This window comes from Podarcis raffonei, chromosome 7 (assembly GCF_027172205.1).
Source record: "Podarcis raffonei isolate rPodRaf1 chromosome 7, rPodRaf1.pri, whole genome shotgun sequence".
Taxonomy (NCBI): domain Eukaryota; kingdom Metazoa; phylum Chordata; class Lepidosauria; order Squamata; family Lacertidae; genus Podarcis; species Podarcis raffonei.
Window position 1 is genome coordinate 484,513 of NC_070608.1, and position 20,467 is coordinate 504,979.

General features: G+C 53.2%; 1 protein-coding gene across 1 annotated transcript; it reads right to left on the minus strand.

The window, feature by feature from the left end:
• Positions 1 to 1,847: 1,847 nt before the first annotated feature.
• PARP10 (poly(ADP-ribose) polymerase family member 10) lies at positions 1,848 to 20,328 on the minus strand. The gene is made up of 10 exons (XM_053395010.1): positions 20,139 to 20,328; positions 15,067 to 15,312; positions 14,706 to 14,951; positions 11,721 to 12,574; positions 9,766 to 9,978; positions 7,782 to 7,902; positions 4,872 to 5,831; positions 4,589 to 4,728; positions 3,245 to 3,419; positions 1,848 to 2,249 (listed from the first exon to the last, which is right to left on the minus strand). The coding sequence occupies exons 1-10, from the start codon at positions 20,293 to 20,295 to the stop codon at positions 1,948 to 1,950; spliced, it is 3,414 nt and encodes a 1,137-aa protein (XP_053250985.1). The 5' UTR covers positions 20,296 to 20,328; the 3' UTR covers positions 1,848 to 1,947.
• Positions 20,329 to 20,467: the final 139 nt, after the last annotated feature.

A 20,467-nucleotide genomic window follows, 5' to 3' on the forward strand; every position in this document is an offset into this window, starting at 1 on the left:
CGTGGAAGGTGCCCAGTTCAGCTCTGCAGTGCCAGGAGGGAGAAGCCCCCAGCCCCACGGCTTAAACAAGTGCTGCCCCAGGCCCAGGAGGAAGTGCCTGCTGGATCAGGCCCACAGCCCATCCAGTCCAGCCACCTCTTCTCACAGGGGCCAAGCAGGTGCCCATGACGGGGAGCCTGCAAGCAGGATTCGAACACAGAGCCCCCTCTCATCCTGTGGCTTCCTAAATTGGCAGCCACCACTCGTCTCCTTGGAGGGAAAGTTCCCTGGTTTGAGTTCTTCTGTTCCCACTCTGTAGTAACGGAAAAAGCTTTCTCTCTGTCCGAGGCCAAGCAGAGCCAGGAGGACCCCTTCCCTGGTCAGATTATGATCCCGGAAAACCAAAACTGATGAGGAACAGCTGAGAGGGTTGGGGGTGTTTAGCCTGAAGAAGAGGAGGAGGAGGGTGAGGAGGAGATGACGGAGCCAGCTTGTTTTCTTTGGTTCTGGAGCCTTACGGAAATTACGGGGGGGGGCACATCTTTAAATTTGTTAAATGTTACAAATATTATGCATAAATGACTTGACAGCTCAGGGAAGTTACCTAGCTTTAAAAATCACAGAAAACCAACTCCTTTGCCAGTTTCCTTCATTCCACCAATTTGCTTCGTCGGCCAAGGACTTGGAAACCGCTCTGTCCCGCCATAATTCCTCAAGCGGGAGGTCACCTACTCACAGGAAGGACTCCCAGGAGGTGGCAGACTATGGAAACCCAAGTGCTATTGTCCTTTGTAGCAGGTGCTTAGAATGTACTTCCCAATCCATATCCTGTATCCCCAACACATTCCTCCTATGTTCACCATGTATGACCCTCCCCTTTTCTGATGTATCAGTGATGCTGTATGCACTGTATTCTGGGATATGGTGGGAAAGATTTACAAGTCCTTGTCACCCCATCCTCGGGGTTCAAAATTCCTCTTTGAACCCGTTACGCGATAAACTTTGCTCTGGTCGGTGGCTGGACTCCTCCTTCCTTTATTCCGCAGGGACCTGCAATGAGCTGGGTAACTGAGCAGCCTCACACCTAGATTTTTCCCTAACAGGAGGGAAGGACTCGAACCCATGGCTTCAAATTACAAGAAAGGAGATCTTGACTGAACGTTTGAAAGGACTTTTCTGAGGACAAGAGCTGTTCAGCAGTGGAGACTCTCCTTCCTTGGAGGTTTCTAAATAGAGATGGGCTGGCCATCCGTCAGCGAGAATCGAGCTGCAATTCCTGCATTGCATGGGGTTGGACTAGATGGCCCTTGGGGTCCCTTCGAGCTCCACAGTTCTCCGATTCCTCTCCCCTCCAGGCTACTCTCAGGCTGCAGGAGGGAGGGAAGCCAGAGTCAAAGGCTGGAACAAGAATCGAAGAAGAGAGACCATGCGCCAATGTGCCGAAGTTGCCTGCAGGGCGCTGGGCTCCTTGGGGGAGAGGCAGCCTGGGGCAAAGGCACAGAGGCAGCCCATCTCCCCTGCCCCCCAGCCCCACCCAACCGGCCCTTGTCTGGCCAGACTCTCCCAGCCAGGCTGGTCTCTGCTGCTCTTGCCAAGCCAAGGAGCAAAGGAAGGGGTGTGTGGAGGAGAAACCCCCCAACCCCCCCCCAAGCAAGACAGGCCCTGCTTCGACTTTTCCATGTGTGCCTTTTAATGCATGGCTTCTCCATCCTTCAAACCACCCCCAAAGTGATGCCCCAAGTAGGAGCAGCAGAATCAGCAGCCCCCCTCCCCCCCCCAAAAGAGGTAATATGTTGAAAGCAGGGTCCGTAGCAGATCCAGTCTGAACCAAGGCTGGTGCCCAGTGGCTCTGCCCCTCAGGAAGGCCCAAATCAGACAGTCTGGCCAAGGGCATCCTTGCCCACCCCCTTGCTCAGTTTCGCCTGGCAGCCCTGGGGGAGAGGGGAACAGCAGCCCCCCTTGCCCCCCTCAGGGCTGCTTGGACCAGCGGCAGGTGATGAGGTGCTGAGGATACGCCTGAGTGTCGTTGAAGATGACAAAGACGCCTGGGTTGCGGAGGTTGTCCACGGTGCTGTCGTAGCGCCACGGCACGGCGTCCCCTTCCCGCAGGGGCGGTGCCCGCATGCTCGGGTTGCCCAGCGCATAGTCCCCGGTCAGCGTCCGCGTCACAAAGATGTACTTGTTGCCGTCGCTGCTGGAGGGGGAGTACATCTCCTGCACGGAGACGACGGCCTTGACGGCAAAGTAGACCCCGTGGCCATAGCGTGTGGCTGGAGGGACAAAGAGGAAGGGAGAGGGAGCTGGGGTCAGGGCCGGCTGGGGAGGAACTTGGAGGACCCTGGCTCTTCCTGAGGTCTCCCCCAGCCCCAAAGCACCTCCTGCAAGCCTGCCTAACCCCTGCGAGGCTTGGGGAGTTCCAGAGCAGTTGGCAAAGGACCTGCAGTTCCCCATGTGTCCACCTGCGGGCTCTGCTCAGAACAGTTCTCCAAGGAGGGACAAGCCTTGCTGTCTTCCAAAGCATGGCTGGTGAAGAAACCTCACCTGATGGGTCAGTCCAAGAGTCACCAGGACAGTAGTGTTCTCACAGGGGCCCATCAGATGCCCTTTATAAGGAACCTTCCAGCAGGACCTCAGCCCAAGAGGAACTTTCCCCTCCTGCAGTTCCCAGCAAGCATTGCTGCCTCCAGCCGTGGACACAGAGCATGTCCATCCTGGCTAGCAGCCATTGCAAGCCCCTCCTCCGTGAATCTGTCAAACCCTCTTGCAATGCCAAACTTTAGAAGCTAAACCTTCCCTCTGTTTATTATATACCATATTTTTCACTCTATAAGATGCACTTTTCCCCTCCTAAAAAGTAAGGGGAAATGTGTGTGCGTCTTGTGGAGTGAATGCAGGCAGGAGGCTCCACTCAGCGCTCCCTTTAAAGAGCCGCGTGGAGCTCTTGTGGGAGCCTTAGCCGCGCGCAGGCTCTCCTGGGCAGGGATGAAGGCTCCCCTTGCCTGAGAGAGGCTGCGTGCGGCTATCCCATAAGCCAGGACAGCCAGCTGGATTTTCCCCCCTTGTTTTTCTTAGTTTATTTCTTACATTTATAGTCCATGCTTTTTTCAACCAAGGATTTGAATGTTTCCTCTTCTCCTCCCCATCTCATCCTGGGGCCCAAACCCTCAGATCTGGAAGCTGCTAGATCTGGGCTGGGGCCCTTGTGGTAGCCCTCCTGGGTGCTCCAGGCACCCCAAATACAGCCCCTTCCCACCCCATGGCTCACCGTTCTTTCCGCAGAAGCTGCGGTTGAAGCCGTGCAGGCAGATCTCCCGGCTGGACTCCTCCGTGGTGCCGTGGAAGAGGAGGCGCTCCACGTCCCGGCGCCCGCAAACGTTCAGCAGGGCCACCTTCTTCAGCTGGTACTGCTGGTAGAGAAGAGGGTGCAGCAGCTTCTCCACCTGCCGGGCATGGAAGGAAAAAGAGGGACCATGAAGGCAGCGGTGGTGCAGTGGTTAGAGTGTGGGACGAGGACCTGGCCCAGACCTCAGCCACAAAGCTCACTCTTTGTGCCAGGCTGTGGAGAAACACAGCCATTCTCGTAGCGCAGGCGCTCCCAGTTAAGCTTCCCTCCTACTCCTACCCCCCCAATTATCTCCATCACTTCCCCCTTCTTGCAGTCTGATCTTGCAACCACTGAGCCTTCTGCATAGCAGCCTTATCAGCACTCCTTGGAGAGAGAGGCTGGACACTTTCTAGCGAAGGGGAATCAGTTCTCTCTCTTCCTCTTCTGCTTCTCCTGGCTGTTCCCCACTCAGTTCTGCCCAGCTGTTGTTTTCCGAGCTATGCCCCTCTGCAAACCAGTTCTCCAAATCTATGCTGCTCCACTGTTCCTGGGCAGCGTCAGGATCCTGGTCAGGAGCAGGAAGAAGGGGAGGTTCCCACCGTTCCGCATCAGAGCTGTAATCCTCAGTTGGGTCTCCGACAATTTGTGACCCTGCACCAACTCACTGCTGCCCAGTCTGCTTGCTAGTTAAGCCATCATGAACACCCCCCAAAATATTGAAAGGTGGGTCAAACAACCGTGCCAGCCCCCACCGAGGTACCCATTTATGGGTACCGAATTTTAAGTAGGACGTTGACAAGCTGGAACATGTGCAGAGGAGGGCAACCAAGATGATCAGGGATCTGGGAACTAGGCCTGATGAGGAACGGTTGAAGGAGCTGGGGATGTTTAGCCCAGAAAAGAGGAGACTTTGAGGAGACAGGAGAGCCGTCTTCAAATGTCTCAGGGGCTGTCACAGGGAAGAGGGAACATGCTTATCTTTGCCTGCTCTGGATGGTAGGACTCGAACCCATGGCATAAATTGACAAGAGATTCCCACTAAACATACAGAAAAACTTTCTCACAGTAAGAGCTGTTCAGCAGAGGAACAGAACAAGGGATGGTGGACTCTCCTTCCTAGGAGGTTTCAAAGCAGAGGATGGACGGCCATTTATTTGTCGGGTCCAGCTTCTTGCCAGTCTAATTCCAGCAGGGGCACATGAGTGCCCACGGGCGCCACGCTGGCTCCCCTTGCTCCGCAGCATCGTGTCCCCGGCTGCCCCAGACCAGCGCCCCCCCCAATACCTTGACGATGCGGATCTTGTTGTGCATCTCCTCCAGGGTGTCGTAGAAATGGCGCACCGTCTCCCGGAACTCCTCTGTTCCCTCCACAAGCTGCACCAGCCTCGCCTCCCCGTCGTCCAGCCCCACAGGGGCAGAAGGACCTGCAGAGGGGGCACTGCCCGTCAGGAGGAGGGCGTGGGCTCAGAGGGGCTCTCCTCCCATGCCACGGCCGCTCTTGGGCCAAGAGGCGGCCCATTCAGCCCTGGAGGGGAAGACCACGCCTGAAGGGGGTGGCAGAGCCTACCTGGGAGGCGGCCAATGGGCACAGTGCGGGCACTGCCCAGGTCGTACTCTTCCATGCGCTCGAAGTCGATGGCGAAGGGGCGCCCGTCAAAGAAGACGTCCAGGCGCTTCAGCCCCCGACCCCACGCCTGCTCCAGAAGGGCGCTGGCCTGCGCCGAGTATGGGGTGGAAGACCCCTGGGGGTCCCAGTGCACCCAGCAGGCGTCGCTAGGGTCCCCCACGGCCTCCGTGCGCAGCAGCCGGGTGAGGAGCAGCGCCAGGTCCCGCGTGGCGGCCACGGGGTAGTCGGCAAAGCCTCGCACCACGGCCACCTCCCCGTCCAGCGAGATGCGCACAGCGTGCTTGCGCTCCAGGTGGGCCAGGTAGGCCAGGCAGGGCGGCGCCAGGGAGCGCAGGGCAGTGTGGGGCACCCTCTCCTCCCGCAGCTGGGCCCGCAAGGCGGCCTGCAGCTCCCACGCCAGGGGGGCTGCGTCCTCCTCCGCCCCCAGGAAGACGGCCACCTGGGCCGAGTCGGCCGCCTGCCTGGCGTCCTCCAAGGAGATGTGGAGGGCCGAGAGGAGGGTGGCGTCGGCGCTGGGCGCCTGCTCCTGCGCCCAGCTGGTGAGGGAGAGCTCCATGGCACGGCGCAGCTCCTCCTCCTCGCTCCGGGCGCTGTCCATAGACTGCTGGATGGCCAGCAGCAGCTGAGCCTCCTCTTCCTCCTCGGCCGCGCTGCTCCGCAGGGCCAGCGGTCCTTCCTCCAGCGCCCCCTCCTCCTCCTCCGCCGTGGCATCAGTGCCCTCTGCCCTGGCAGCTGCAGGGGCCGTCTCTGCCCCCTGCGAGGGCTGCTCAGGGGCCGTGTACAGGTCCTCCTGCTCTTCCTCCTCCACCTTGACGTTCTCCAAGGACCAGGACCCCCGTCCGGTGGCTGGGGAAGCCCCCCTGGGAGGCTGGAGGGCAGCCAGCAGGCCCTTGATCTCTTCTGTGGAGGGAGAGAAGGCTGTCAGGGGGCAGAACGGGGGCGGGGAGGGGGGCTCGCTGCCCTCACAGCCCCACAAGCACACCCTCATTCCTCCCCCCCCCAGCTAGAGGGGCTTCCCAAGCCGGCATCTCTGAACAGGGGCCTTCGCGGGAGGAGGCACGGAGGAGACCCCCGCCATCTTAGAATCGTAATTATAATAATAAATTTTTATTTATACCCCGCCCTTCCCGGTTCGAAAACCGGGCTCAGGGCGGCTATCAACATATCTAAAACACTTCAAAACACTTAGTTATAAAAGCAGCATAATACACAGTATAAAAACATGAATAACAATAAAATTCAAAAATTAATTAGATAATCCCCAGGGCTAGCTGGCTGAATTGGTCCTACTTGGGCCAGTGAGGAGGCCAGGGGAGAATTAGCTGTGGGATCCCAGAGCGGGTGATCTTCATAAAAGGGGGAGGGGGAGGGAAGGAAGGGGAATAAAAAATCAGGCTGAATTCAAATCAAAGGCCAGGCAGAATAGTTCTGTCTTACAGGCCCTGCGGAAGGAGGTTAAATCTTGCAGGGCCCTGGTCTCGTGGGACACAGCATTCCACCAGGTCGGAGCCATCACTGAAAAGGCCCTGGCCCTGGTGGAGGATAGTCTGCCTTCCTTAGGGCCCGGGACCTCTAAACTATGATTATTCATGGACCTTAAGGTCCTCTGCGGGGCAAGACCAGGAGAGGCGGTCCCGTAAATACGAGTTGAAAGTAGAGTTGGAATGGGTCCTCAGGGCCAGTCCAACCCCCTGCAAAGCAGGAATCCAAATAGTGATTTTATGATTTATTCCTCTGGGTCTCTGGCAAGGTGGATAAAAATCAATGATTTAAAATAAGAATAATAATTGGATTTTTAAAAATTTAAATCAGATTCTTTAAATTTAAATTGGATTTTTAAAACAAAATGCTTTCGGAGGAAAAATCTTTCTAAAGACAGTTTTCTATTTAAGTTACATTATAGTCCAAAGGCTGTTCATCAGGAAATAAGGGTTTGTTTTAAGTTTTTCATGTGTGCTAAAACTCAGTCTAAGTTTTCTGTTTAAAAAATTGTTTAACCACATCAGTTAACAAACATGGATACGTATGCTAGAACGTTATTGCTTTAGTTAAATAAATGGTTTAAATTGTTATTAAGGAAATGATTATTTTTCTCCTTCCAATAAAGTACAGCAGGCAAGTTGTCCAAATATAAACAGTTAACTTATTAAACCTCACAACGATTTCATAATTATCTGTCTTTGTATTTCTAATAGTATAACCAAATCAGAAATTTTTGATATAACTGTAAGAACTACAGTGGTGTCCCGCAAGACGAAATTAATTCGTTCCGCGAGTTTTTTCGTCTTGCGGTTTTTTCGTCTTGCGAGACACGGTTTCCGACGAAGGTTTTGAAAAGCTGCAAAAAGCAACAAAGTGCTTCAAAAACCTCAAAAAAGGCTACCGCACCGCGCGCTAAGAGTTGCTCCTCGAATTACAGTTTTGTAACGTTTTTAAGTAAAAGGAAACAAACTTGCAAGACGTTTTCGTTCCGTCTTGCAAAGCAAGCCCATAGGGAAATGCGTCTTGCGAAGCGGCTAAAAAACCGAAAAACTCTTTCGTCTAGCGAGTTTTTCGTTTTCCGAGGCGTTCGTCTTGCGAGGTACCACTGTACTCTGAAAATTTATTATTCCAAAAATGAAACCTTCATCTGGTTGTAAATATTAAGATTATACCAGCAAGAATGAGTCTTTCTGTAAAAAAGTGATTTAAATCAAGTCTTACTGGGGGGGGGGGGAATCTCCAGAGCCCCTCCCAGGGACAAGAAAGGGCAGGAAGCTCAACCTCCCTCCATCGCGCCAGCCCCACAGCGCCTCTCTCCTCTCCGTCCCCTGAAGAGCAGGCAGGCAGGAGAAGGGTGCAGGCTCTTACCCAGGTTGGCGTCACCCGGCTCACCAGCTGCGCCCACTGGGGCTCCCAGCCGCTCCTGCCCACGGGGGGCATCACGCGGGCAGCTCACCGCCAGCGGCTCCTGAGACGTCTCCAGTTCATGCTGGGGAGGAATTGGGAGAAGGAAAGTCAGAGGCATTTGCAGAGCCAAGCAAAGAGTCCAGTCTGGTTTCGGGGGGGGGGCACATGTTGAATCATAGAATCATAGAATCATAGAGTTGGAAGAGACCCCAAGGGCCATCCAGTCCAACCCCCTGCCAAGCAAGAAACACCATCAGAGCACTCCTGACATATGGTTGTCAAGCCTCTGCTTAAAGACCTCCAAAGAAGGAGACTCCACCACACTCCTTGGCAGCAAATTCCACTGTCAAACAGCTCTTACTGTCAGGAAGTTCTTCCTAATGTTTAGGTGGAATCTTCTTTCCTGCAGTTTGGAACCATTGCTCCGTGTCCGCTTCTCTGGAGCAGCAGAAAACAACCTTTCTCCCTCCTCTATGTGACATCCTTTTATATATTTGAACATGGCTATCATATCACCCCTTAACCTCCTCTTCTCCAGGCTAAACATGCCCAGCTCCCTAAGCCGTTCCTCATAAGGCATCGTTTCCAGGCCTTTGACCATTTTGGTTGCCCTCCTCTGGACAGGTTCCAGTTGGTCAGTGTCCTTCTTGAACTGTGGTGCCCAGAACTGGACACAGTACTCCAGGTGAGGTCTGACCAGAGCAGAATACAGTGGCACTATTACTTCCCTTGATCTAGATGCTATACTCCTATTGATGCAGCCCAGAATTGCATTGGCTTTTTTAGCTGCCGCGTCACACTGTTGGCTCATGTCAAGTTTGTGGTCAACCAAGACTCCTAGATCCTTTTCACATGTAGTGCTCTCAAGCCAGGTGTCACCCATCTTGTATTTGTGCCTCTCATTTTTTTTGCCCAAGTGCAATACTTTACATTTCTCCCTGTTAAAATTCATCTTGTTTGTTTTGGCCCAGTTCTCTAATCTGTCAAGGTCGTTTTGAAGTGTGATCCTGTCCTCTGGGATTCCTGCATTGCAGGGGGCTGGACGACATGATGCACAGGAACCCTTCCAACTGTACAATTCTATGATTGCATGCACCATACCAGAAAATAAAAGGCACATAGCATATAATAATAAAAATAAGAATTTTATTATTTCTACCCCAGTCATGAAAGATAATAATAATAATAATAATAATAATAATAATAATAATAATAATAAATTATTTATACCCCGCCCTCTCCAGCCAAGACCAGGCTCAGGGCGGCTAACAACCGATAATAAAAACAAGTTGTTTGAAATACAACTTAAAAAACAAGATTAAAATACAACATTAAAACATTAAAATGCAGCCTCATCACAGGCGGAGAAAGGAAAAAAGGAAGAGGGGGAGGGAATCGAATTGATTCCAAGCCAAAGGCCAGGCGGAATAGTTCTGTCTTGCAGGCCCTGCGGAAAGAAATCAGGCCCTGAGGAAAGTAAACCATGAAAGTATAAAGGGAAAAGGGAGATGTGCTGGAAACCCCCCTTCATCTGGAATATGGTTTCACCCCCAGGGAAAATTATTGTTGTTGTTTGTTAAATATATACACCACCTTATATCCAAAATTCACAAGGCGGTTTAAGACACAAGAACATAAAGTGAAGAATGTAATAATAATAATAAAAATTCTGCCCCCCCTCCCAAGGTGCGTTTAGAAGACCACAGACTGTTTTTAACAACCGAAGGCCTGGGAAAAGAGGGAGAGTTTTGTCTGGCACCTGGTGGAGGCAGCAGGTCAGCCTCCCCAGGGAGTCCCATCAAAGGGGAGCCACTGCAGAAAAGGCCCCGCCACTAAGCCGCTTGGCCCTCACATTCATGGGGGGGGGGTCTCCTTCCTGCTTTCCTCCTGAGCTCCCCTTTTCCAGGGCATCCTCCCCCCCCCAAAAAAGTGCACCTGAACCCACCTGCGTCTCTGGGGGGCTCCAGCGGACCCTCTCCAGGCCGATGGTGCACCGAAAGCGCCTCTCCAGTTCCTGCAGCGTCTCCTGGCCCCGTTTCTCCAGCAGGAAGCGGCTGACGCCCGGCAGCTCCAGCGTCACTGTCTGGGTGTGGATGGCGCTGAGCAGGCTCTGCAGGAGCTCAGCTGCCGCCTGGCAGGCTCCGGCCTCCCCACTCAGCTGCACAGCAGGAGGAGAGCAGAGGCAAATGAGACACTGGAACTCCACAAAGGTCCAGCTCAAAGCAGATTGCGAGAATCACAGCAGCGCCACAGAACAAGAAGCGTGGCAATCGCCAGGCAGTTCAGTCGCATCTTGCACAGGGCCCATGTTCCGGGAGGGGCGCACATATGGAAAAACACACACAGTGGAACCTTGGTTCTCGAACTCAATCCATTCCGGAAGTCAGTTCGACTCCCAAAACCATTCGAAAATCAAGGCGCAACTTCCGATTGGCTGCAGGAGTTCCTGCACTGAAGTGGAAGCTGTGTCAGATGTTTGGCTTCTGAAAAACGTTCGAAAACCGGAACACTTACTTCCAAGTTTTTGGCATTCGAGAACCAAGGTACAACTGTACTCAAATTGCATCCTTGGGGAAAAAACAAAAGCCATGCATGAGTTGCAAAAAAGAGCTTTAAATCTCTGTCTTGCTGGCCGCTCAACACATTGGCTCTGGAAAACTAGGGGAGCTCCTGATGCGGGAGCGCAGAAGCCCTGCCAGATCTTGCGAGGGCAGCTCAGAATGGGGGTGCCCCAGACAGCCTGGCCCCCTCCCCAAGCAAGGCAGGGAGAGCTTAGAAGCCGTTTCTGCACCAGGTTTTTCCAGTGCGAAAAGAGCTTCTAAGCTCTCTGTCTTTCTCACAGTTTACTTGCAGGATCTCAACCAGGTGCGTTTGAAATCACACAGGTTAGGATGCAATGGCACTGGAGTCTCAAAAGTCAGCAAATTTTTTTAGCAAAAACGTTAATACAATTCAGGAGGCACAGTAATTCAAAATAATTGGAAAGGGCTTCTGAGTGCCAGACGACATGGGAGGGGGTGGGAATTGAAAAAAGTGGGGGCATGGAGGCAGCATGACGTGGCAGCTGCATTTCCCTTTTGGGGGTCCCTCCCCACTCTGCCGTTCTATGGCTCTGGGGGTCCACCTGGCTGCCTTGCTGGGGACATCATCATCATCATCATCATTTTTCATCATTTTTCAATTTGTATACCGTCTTTCTATCTTACAATACTCAAGGCGGTTTACAAGCTGAAGAAACAAAAAATGTACCTCTTATAACAATCTAATGCATTACAAAAATGTGATAGTAAAACTTTAAAATAGGCAACCTACATCCAAAAAGTAACATTCAACAATCATTACAATAATATTAAATAATACTAATAATAACACATAAAACATATACCATATTTTTCACTCCATAAGATGCACCTGACCATAAGGCGCACCTAGTTTTTAAAGGGGGAATGCAAGAAAAAAGAATATTCTTTAAAGGGAGCGCTGAGCAGAGCCTGTATGCATCCCAGGCTCTGCTCAGCGCTCGCTTTAAAGAGCCACGCGGAGCGTGTGTGCGGCGCTTGCAGGCTTTTCCCCGAGGAGGGAGAAGGGCAGCAAGGGCCGCACACACGCTCCACGCGGCTCTTTAAAGGGAGCGCTGAGCAGAGCCTCCCGCCTGCATTTGCTCCACAAGAAGCACACACATTTCCCCTTACTTTTTAGGAGGGGAAAAGTGCGTCTTATTGAGCAAAAAATACGGTAATAACATATAAAAGTTAAACAGAAATCCACTCAACAGTTACAATAAATAATTTCTAAACGATAATCAATAAAACAACGGCAAGCCACACTACATAAAATAATACAATACAAACTGAGAAGCAGGAGGCCGGCAGGCCCCGGCAGCGGCAGCCCCTCTCTTACCCGCAAGCCTGTGACGTCGTCTCCTTCCAGGGGCAGGAGGGTGACGCTGCCCATGCCCGCCAGCACCTCCTGGTAGTACCTCTGCAGGTAGCGCAGGGCGCCCGGCTCCATGGCCACCAGGGCCTCGTCCGGCATGCTCTCCTGCAGGTAGGCCGCCAGCCGCACCCGGTTCTCAGCCTCCATCCCGGCCAGGGTCAGGCCCTCCAGCCGCTCCCCGCCCTCCTCCAGGCGCACCAGGCAGCAGGGGAGCGTCTCCTGCAGCTGGGCCCAGCGGGGGGAGGCCAGGGCCAGCAGCTGCCTCTCTGACAAGGGCAGGGCAAAGTGGCCCAGGGAGGCGCCCAGCAGCTCGGTGGCCAGCCGGGCCGTCTCGGGCCTCAGGGCCGCCACCAGCACCTCGTCCGCAGCGGGGAGGAAGCAGGCGCCCAGCCCCCGCTCGGCCAGCCGCTCCGCCAGGCGACGCCGCACATCCTCCTGCCGAAGGAAGTCCAGGACCCAGGCGGAGAAGGGCAGGCGCTCGGGGGTCACGTTCTGCAGGGCCCCCTGGATGTGCTCCAAGAGCCACTTTTGGCGCAGCGGGTCGCCCCCTGAGACGCGCAGGCCGGCTTCGTCCAGGGCGATCACGCATTCCGGGGCACGGGCGTTCAGCTCCCCAAGAACCAGGTCCACCTGCAGCAGCTGCCGGGGGAAGGCTTCCGGGAGGGGCAGGAGGGCAAAGGGGGTCCCTGAGTCCCCCGGAGGGGCTCCGTCCACCTCAGCCCCTTCTTGCTCTGGGGGCTCCAGGAAGTCGTAGTGGGGGGAGACAGCCAAGCTGGCGTCCTGGAGGCGGTGGGTCTTCTGCAGCACGTTCTCCACCACTGCAAGGGAAGAGGGAGAGGAGACAGAGTGAAGTGCCATCACCGCGACTCCAAATTCTGAGCCACAGAATCACCAAACGGTAGAGTTGGAAGGGGTCCGAGGGTCATCCAGCTCCACACCCTGAAATGCAGGACTCTAAAGCACCAGGCAGATGGCCGTGGAGGTTGGAAAGAAAAGGATCTGGAGATGCAAAGAGGTTAAGGATATGTTTTATCATATGTGGTGGACTTGTAAAAGGGTTTTGGGAAATGATATATAATGAATTGGGGGGGGGGACAGTATCCTTTTTGTTGGGGATAAGTCAGAGGGAAATTCCCAGTTATCAAAAAAGACTTTTTATGTACCGTATTTTTCGCCCTATAGGACGCACTTTTTCCCCTCCAAAAATGAAGGGGAAATCTGGGTGCGCCCTATGGGGCGAATGCAGGCTTTCGCTGAAGCTTGGAGAGTGAGAGGGGTCGGTGCGCACTGACCCCTCTCGCTCTCCAGGCTTTGGGAACACATCCGCAGCCTAAGCAGCCCTGCAGGATAGCAGCCTGCTTCCCGGAGCGCCGGGCGCTCTGCTTTCAGAGAACTTTTCCTTTATTTCCCCCCAAAAAAACTAGGTGCGTCCTATGGGACGAAAAATACGGTATACTACAACTGCAGCCCATATTCTGTTAGCCCAAAAATGGAAAAGGAGCAAGGTCTCAACCAAAGAAGAACAGCAACTTAAGTTGACAGAATAGGCTGGTAGCATGAAGATAAATTCAACAGTGTAAATAAGTTTTGATGGATGTAACAATGGATTACTGAATGGTTTAGTTCATGTAAAATATGCCTGGATGTGTGGTATGTAAAATGAAGCATGGAACGAGAAGGGAAGTCACTGATTTAAGATTGTTCAAATGAATATTTTAAAATGTAAATCAGAAAATTTAATAAAAATTATATATATCTGAAAAAAGAACAAAAAAGAAAGGGGTCTGGTCATTGCAAACAATGGACCAAACGGTAGCAATGTTGACGAACCCCCCTGCCGTGCGTGAAGCCTGGGGGGCAGCTGCCCCCACTGCTCTCCCTCAAAAGAGTCCGTCCCAAGAGGCACTCAAAGGCCACCCTGGACTCACTTTCTGGAGTTCAGCAAATGGGCACACATGAGGGGTGTGTGGCTCATCTCTCTGCGGCCTTAAGCCAGCCTAAGAACATCCGCAACAGGATCAGGCCAAAGGGGCCCCCCTGGGGCAGCACCCTGTTCCCCAACCAAGCGGATGTCCGCCAGCAGGACCAGAGAGATGGGGTAGCAGCTCTCCCCAGAAAGTGCCATTCAGAGGCCCAGCCAGTCGCTGAGCGTGGAGATCAGACAGAGGACCAGCCCCCACCTCTTGTGGTCAAGGTCAGCCGTCTCCTGCAGGAAGCCAGGGCAGGAGGGACACCAGAAGGACTAGGCTGACTTGACTCGGACTACTGCAGTGCGCTCTTCGTGGGGCTCCCTTTGAAGGTGACCCGGAAACTACAACTAATCCAGAATGCGGCAGCTAGACAGGGGACTGGGAGCGGCCGCTGAGACCATATAACACCTGTCCTGAAAGATCTGCACTGGCTCCCAGTATGTTTCCAAGCACAATTCAAAGTGTTAGTGCTGACCTTTAAAGCCCTAAACGGCCTTGGCCCAGTAGACCTGAAGGAGCGTCTCCACCCCCATCATTCTACCCAGATACTGAGGTCCAGCGCCGAGGGCCTTCTGGCCGTTCCATCGCTGCGAGAAGCCAAGTTACAGGGAACCAGGCACTTTCTCAGTAGTGGCACCCGCCCTGAGGAACACCCTCCCACCAGATGTCAAAGAGAAAAATAACTACCAAACTTTTAGAAGACATCTGAAAGCAGCCCTGTTTAGGGAAGCTTTTAAAGTTTGATGCATTACAGTATTTTAATATTTTGTTGGAAGCCACCCAGAGTGGCTGGGGAAATATATTATTATTATTATTATTATTATTATTATTATTATTATTATTATTATTGAGTCTCATCAGGTCTGGCAGCCTGAATTTTTAACACTGCCCCCCCTCGGGTTCACAGAGGATGCCAGCAACACCCCCTGGCCTTCCCAGAGGAAGTGAGTCTGCGGAGAGTTCCAGGCTCAGCCCTTACCTGCCGGGTTCTGGAAGGAGACGACAGCCACTGTGGCCCCCGCAAGCAGCCTGATGGCCCGCACTGGCCCCCCACCGCTGCGCTTGCTCTCAAAGTACAGCTCCAGCAGGTCCTGGCTGAGGGGGCTGGGGTGGGGGCCCTCCCCCCACTGCACCAGCACGCCGTCCGTCTGCTCCAGCCAGTCCAGCGCCAGGCGGGCTCCGTCCAGCGGCCGACTCTCCACATGCTCCGCCAAGGCCAGGAACTCTGCCAGGACGAGAGGGAGAGAGAGGAGACTGAGTGAGGAGAAAGAAGCTCAGAGGAAGGAAGAAGCCCCCCCCCCCCGAGGAAGACAGGAGGGAAGCAGGAGACACCCCCGTACTTGCGCTGCTGAGCGGACTGGGCAGCTGCACCAGGGCCTGATCCCCTCTGGGGCTGCGGAAGACGGAGCAGACGCCACTCTCGCAGTTCAACATCCTCTCCACATAAAGCTCCACCAGGTCCCGGCTGGTCTGGGGGTTCAGGCCTTGCAGGACCACCTTCCCATAATCCCGAGGAGCGGCTGGGTGCACCGTCAGGAGGGCGTCCTGCAGCTGGTGCTCCGTTCTGGAGAGGACCCTCTGGGCGTCTGGATGGAGAGAGCAGGAGGCCAGAAGGTCACCTTGCAGAAGAGAAAGCGCCAAGCCAGCAGCCCAGGAGCTCCATCCTTGGGAGGCCCAGAGGCTGGAGCGGCAGCAGCAGGCAGGTGCCACGGGACCCCCTTCACCCTAGGCAGCACGGCCAACGGTCAGGGTGGGTGGGAGTTGCATCGGCGCCTGGAGGGCACCACAGGTTGCCCACTCACTCTGGGCTACGGCAACACCAGCGCAGCAAAGCACCCCTGGATGATCTGAACTTCCAGGTGAGATGCCAAGGGCCAGGCACCCCTGCTTCCCATAAAGACATCCGCGGGGCCACCGTGGGAACAGCAGGCTGGACTAGATGGGCCTGATCCAGCTGCAGGGCTCTTCTGGTGAGTAAAGGCTCGCTTCTAGCTCCCCTTCCGGAAGGGGAGCTGCCCTCCTGCTTCCCCCTTCCCTCCCCATTGCCGCTGTGAGTCCTCCCCCGAGGGCCTTCTGGCGGTTCCCTCCCTGTGACAAGTGAGCTTACAGGGAACCAGGCAGAGGGCCTTCTCGGTGGTGGCGCCCGCCCTGTGGAATGCCCTCCCATCAGATGTCAAGGAATAATAATAATAATTTATTATTTATACCCCGCCCATCTGCTGGCTTCCCCAGCCACTCTGGGCGGCTTCCAACAAAATATTAAAATACCGTAATACATCCAACATTAAAAGCTTCCCTAAAGAGGGCTGCCTTCAGATGTCTTCTAAAAACCTGGTAGTTGCTGTTCTCTTTGACATCTGGTGGGAGGGTGTTCCACAGGACAGGTGCCACTACCGAGAAGGCCCTCTGCCTGGTTCCCTGTAACTTGGCTTCTCACAGTGAGGGAACCGCCAGGAGGCCCTTGGAGCTGGACCTCAGTGTCTGCGTAGAACAATGGGGGTGGAGGCACTCCTTCAAATATACTGGAAATAAACAACTATCTGACTTTTAGAAGACATCTGAAGGCAGCCCTCTTTAGGGAAGCTTTTAATGTTTTAATTTTAATTTTGTTTTTAGTGTTCTGTTGGGAGCCAGCCAGAGTGGCTGGGGAAACCCAGCCAGATGGGCGGGGTATAAATAATAAATTGATGATGATGATGATGAGAGTTGCATTTCTCCCACAGTAATGCTGACAACAAGCGCTCCCCCTGCCTCTTTTGTGCAATACAATTTTTATTCCCTGTTTGCAGACCAAAAGAATTTCTCTGGCATGGCTGCGGGAAACAAGCACGGTCTACCAAACGGGAGCAGCAGTCTCCAAGGAGAGGAACCGCAAAGGATGGCAGGAGTCTCCTGCCAGCCAGCCAAGCCACCGCACCCCGGGGTTCCCTTGTTAATGGAGAAATCTGAGGGCTCCCTTGGACAAAAAACAAGGACCCCAGCCAGGAAGACCAGAGCAAAACAGCAGCCAGTAGGCTTGGTCTTGATTGAAGACTGTCGCCACAGGACTCCCACCTGCCACCAGGTGGAACAAGGTGGAAGTCCTGAACAAAAGGAGACCCCAAACTTTTATTAGCTGATAATCCCCATGTTATAGGGACGCGGGTGGCGCTGTGGGTTAAACCACAGAGCCTAGGACTTGCCGATCAGAAGGTCAGCGGGTTGAATCCCCGCGACGGGGTGAGCTCCCGTTGCTCGGTCCCAGCTCCTGCCAACCTAGCAGTTCGAACGCACGTCGAACTGCAAGTAGATAAATAGGTACTGCTCCGGCGGGAAGGTAAACGGCGTTTCCGTTCGCTGCTCTGGTTCACCAGAAGCGGCTTAGTCCTGCTGGCCACATGACCCGGAAGCTGTACGCCGGCTCCCTCGGCCAGTAAAGCGAGATGAGCGCCGCAACCCCAGAGTCGGCCACGACTGGACCTAATGGTCAGGGGTCCCTTTACCTTTAATCCCCATGTTAAAAAGGTAAAGGTAGGCGACTTCCGGGTTAGCGCCATCGGCTAATGGCGGGTTCCCTCCGAGCTCCGGAGGGAATCGGCTCCGTAGGAGTTGGGTCTTGCCGCCGCGGCGACGTGGGGACCCTCAGAAATCACAGGCAGTGAAGCCTGTGAACTTGGTGACTCGGCGGGCACCATTAGCACCCCCCGACCCGCGAAGGAGCCTTTTTCAAGGCTACGGAACGGGGGACGGGGTGAGTGGCGCGGTGCGGAGAGTTGATTGCTTCTCCTGCGGAGTGAAGCCGCGCTGCCATGGCCGGAGAGCGCTGACTTTTTCTTGTGAATTGGACCTCAAAACAACAACCCGTGAGTAGTACGGAATTTGGATTTGTAAAGAAAATCTTTTTTGAATTAGGCACGATCGGGGAAGGCGTAACCAGGAAGCCCGTCTCCCCGTCCTGTAAACAACCTAAAACAAGGACCTGCTAACTAAGGTTGTGAGAATTCTTTCTCTTTTACTGGGCAAAAGACATTAATTTCACGATTTGGCACTATAAGTAATTGTACTGGAGGATAAGAGTTAATTTTGAGCTGAGGTACCACCCCCCCTCAGACCCGGGAGTGATCCGCGAGAAAGCCTGTTGGAAAGGTACTGAAGAATTTGACAGCTGTCAAACTAGCTGTCAAGACGGAAAAAGGGAACTTTGTTTCTACTGCTTCTGCTGGCTATATTTGTGACAATTTGATTATACTTTGTTGAAAATAAGGAAGAACTGATACAAACTAATTTGACTTTTGGATTTGAACTGGAAGGAACACTAAGTAACCAAAATCCCTCTAGAGGGGGTTTTGGGACATTACAAGAATGGCTGAAGGAAGGGAAATTCAAGCTAAGTTGGACAGAGTTTTTGTTCTCTTGGGAAAGCTACAAGGCCAAGTGGATGTTTTGACTACAAATGTTGCAACTCTGGACTTAACAGTAAACAAATTCATTGAATTTGATAAGGATTTGACCCAGGAAGCCTATGCAGCTGGCCAAGAAGAGAAACTCGAGAGATTTGAGAGTGAGGGGAAAGAGGTATATGTTGTTCCTGAGGAAAAGGAAGGAGGAGCTGCAATGTTGTCAAAGATAAAGGAAGGCCAGAGGCCTGACATGATGGCTACAAAGGAAAATAAGAACTTGATGAAGAAAATCTGGTTTGAATCGGAAACTGAAAAATGGAGGGATCTCCTTATGTGGAGATCTGAAGACCTAAGGATTACAAATCTGATTAAGGTGGAAGGTGGAGCTTTGGGGACATTTGGACTTGAAAGGATTAAGAAACAAGATTCAGGCTCCACTTTTAAGTATGGAGGTCTGGCTGGAAGAAACATGGACCCTATTGGACTAGAGCTTCTCCGAGATTTGGTGTTTAATATCAAGGACTATCAAAAAAACCGGCAGGGAGGAATGGAGAGAGAATTAAGAGCCTCGGACGTGAGGTCTCCAGGCTGATAGTAGATGGACTGATGGACGTTTGTTGGGGATTGAAACCGGGAAAGGGGGAGGTGGAGTTTGTGAATCCAAAGGGTGTATAATTTAACTTGTTCTGTTTTTATCTTGTTTGGATATTTGTATGAAAATTATGGAAATCGTGGAAGGGAATTTAGGCCGACTTTAGAAAAAGGTTTAAAGAATAAGCAATGATGTATGAATATGAAGTCTATAAGGCAAAATTGGTTTTTTTTTAAAAAGAACTAAATATAAAAAGGTTTAAAAATAGGGATAAGAGCTTGTTGAACCAACAATCTGACCTGGAATACAAGAGGGAGAGGTGTGGGGAAGTCAGGGAAATATGTTATAGAAAATAAGGATTGTGAACCGTATGTGTTTTTAAACTTTTTTTTGTTTTTGTTTTTTCTTCTCTTTTTTGATTTTTTTATTGTATTACGGTGGAAAATCTTAATAAATATCATTTTTTTTAAAAAAAAAAAAGGTAAAGGTACCCCTGACCACTAGGTCCAGTCACGGACGACTCTGGGGTTCTTCTGATTGGCAAGCCCTAGGCTCTGTGGTTTAACCCACAGTGCCACCCGCATCCTAATCCCCATGTTACACCCCCCCCAACTACACCACTCATACATCATGGTTACATCATGAAAGGGGAGGTCTGGGGGCAGTAATCTGAGCATCCTGGACCTGCCCCATGGTTCCCCTTGCCCTCCACCAAACCCCCATCAAGTGTAACCAAAGAGATCTTTACATTTCCCTGTTTCCCAGCCAAGTTCATCACACCCTTTTGTCTTCATCTGGGTTTGTTATTTCTGGAATGGCTACCTGTCTGGCACTCAGGTATCAGGAGGCCAGGAATTATCACTCAGGCAGAGGGGCTGCTGAGGAGCTGAGCTCACATGTCTATAGGAATTTCTGAAGTTTTCCCAGTGAGATACATAGATACATTGATCAGTGAATTCTTACATTTGGTATTGTGCAGCAGAGGCCCTTTGAATAGATAGGAAGAAACTGATGAAGTGTTTTGTGGGGACAAGTCACAAAAGTGATTGTGCTGGTTTTGGTAGTGGGCTGCATGTGCATAATATCTGCTGGAGGGTCCGTATGGTCAACCCCTCCCAACCTATACATAAATTCCTGCAACCCCTTTCCATTTCCGGGGAGCATTTGGGCAAAAGCAGGCAGCCCCGCCCCACTCTGCCAGGCCACCCCAGGGGGCGCGGGGGGCGCCCTCTCACCCCCTTGATGTGCCAGGGGCTCCTCCTTTCACGTGTAAGGGGGAGGGGCGGGGAAGCTGCAAAACAGCCCAGACCTTTTCTTTCCCGAAGTGGAAAGTTGTTTGGGTGCCCTTGGCTCTGTTTGCCCCTTGAAAAGCAGAGCTCTTCTTGCCCGCGGCTCCCCTGCCCGGCGCTGCCCCCGCCTGCCCGCCCGGCCGCCGACTCACCCTCTTCCCTCTCGAAGGTGAGCGTGGCCCGGGCGCCCCTCCGCCGGCAGCTCTGCACGGCGCCCCCGCCCGAGCGGCGCCGGTTCTCGAAGTAGAGCACCAGCAGCTCGTCCGCCACGTCGCCGGGGACCCCGCGCACCTCCACCGCCGCCGCCATCCCGCGAAGCGAAAGCGAAAGCGGCGCGGCGGGCGCAGGAAGGGGCGGGGAGAGAGAGAGAGAGAGAGAGAGCGCCAGCCCCGGAGCCCCGACGCCCCGCCGGACTCGGCGCCCGGGACCCCCGGGACCCCCGCGCAGGGCAAGAGCTTCTCCGGCCGAGCTGAGCGCCGCG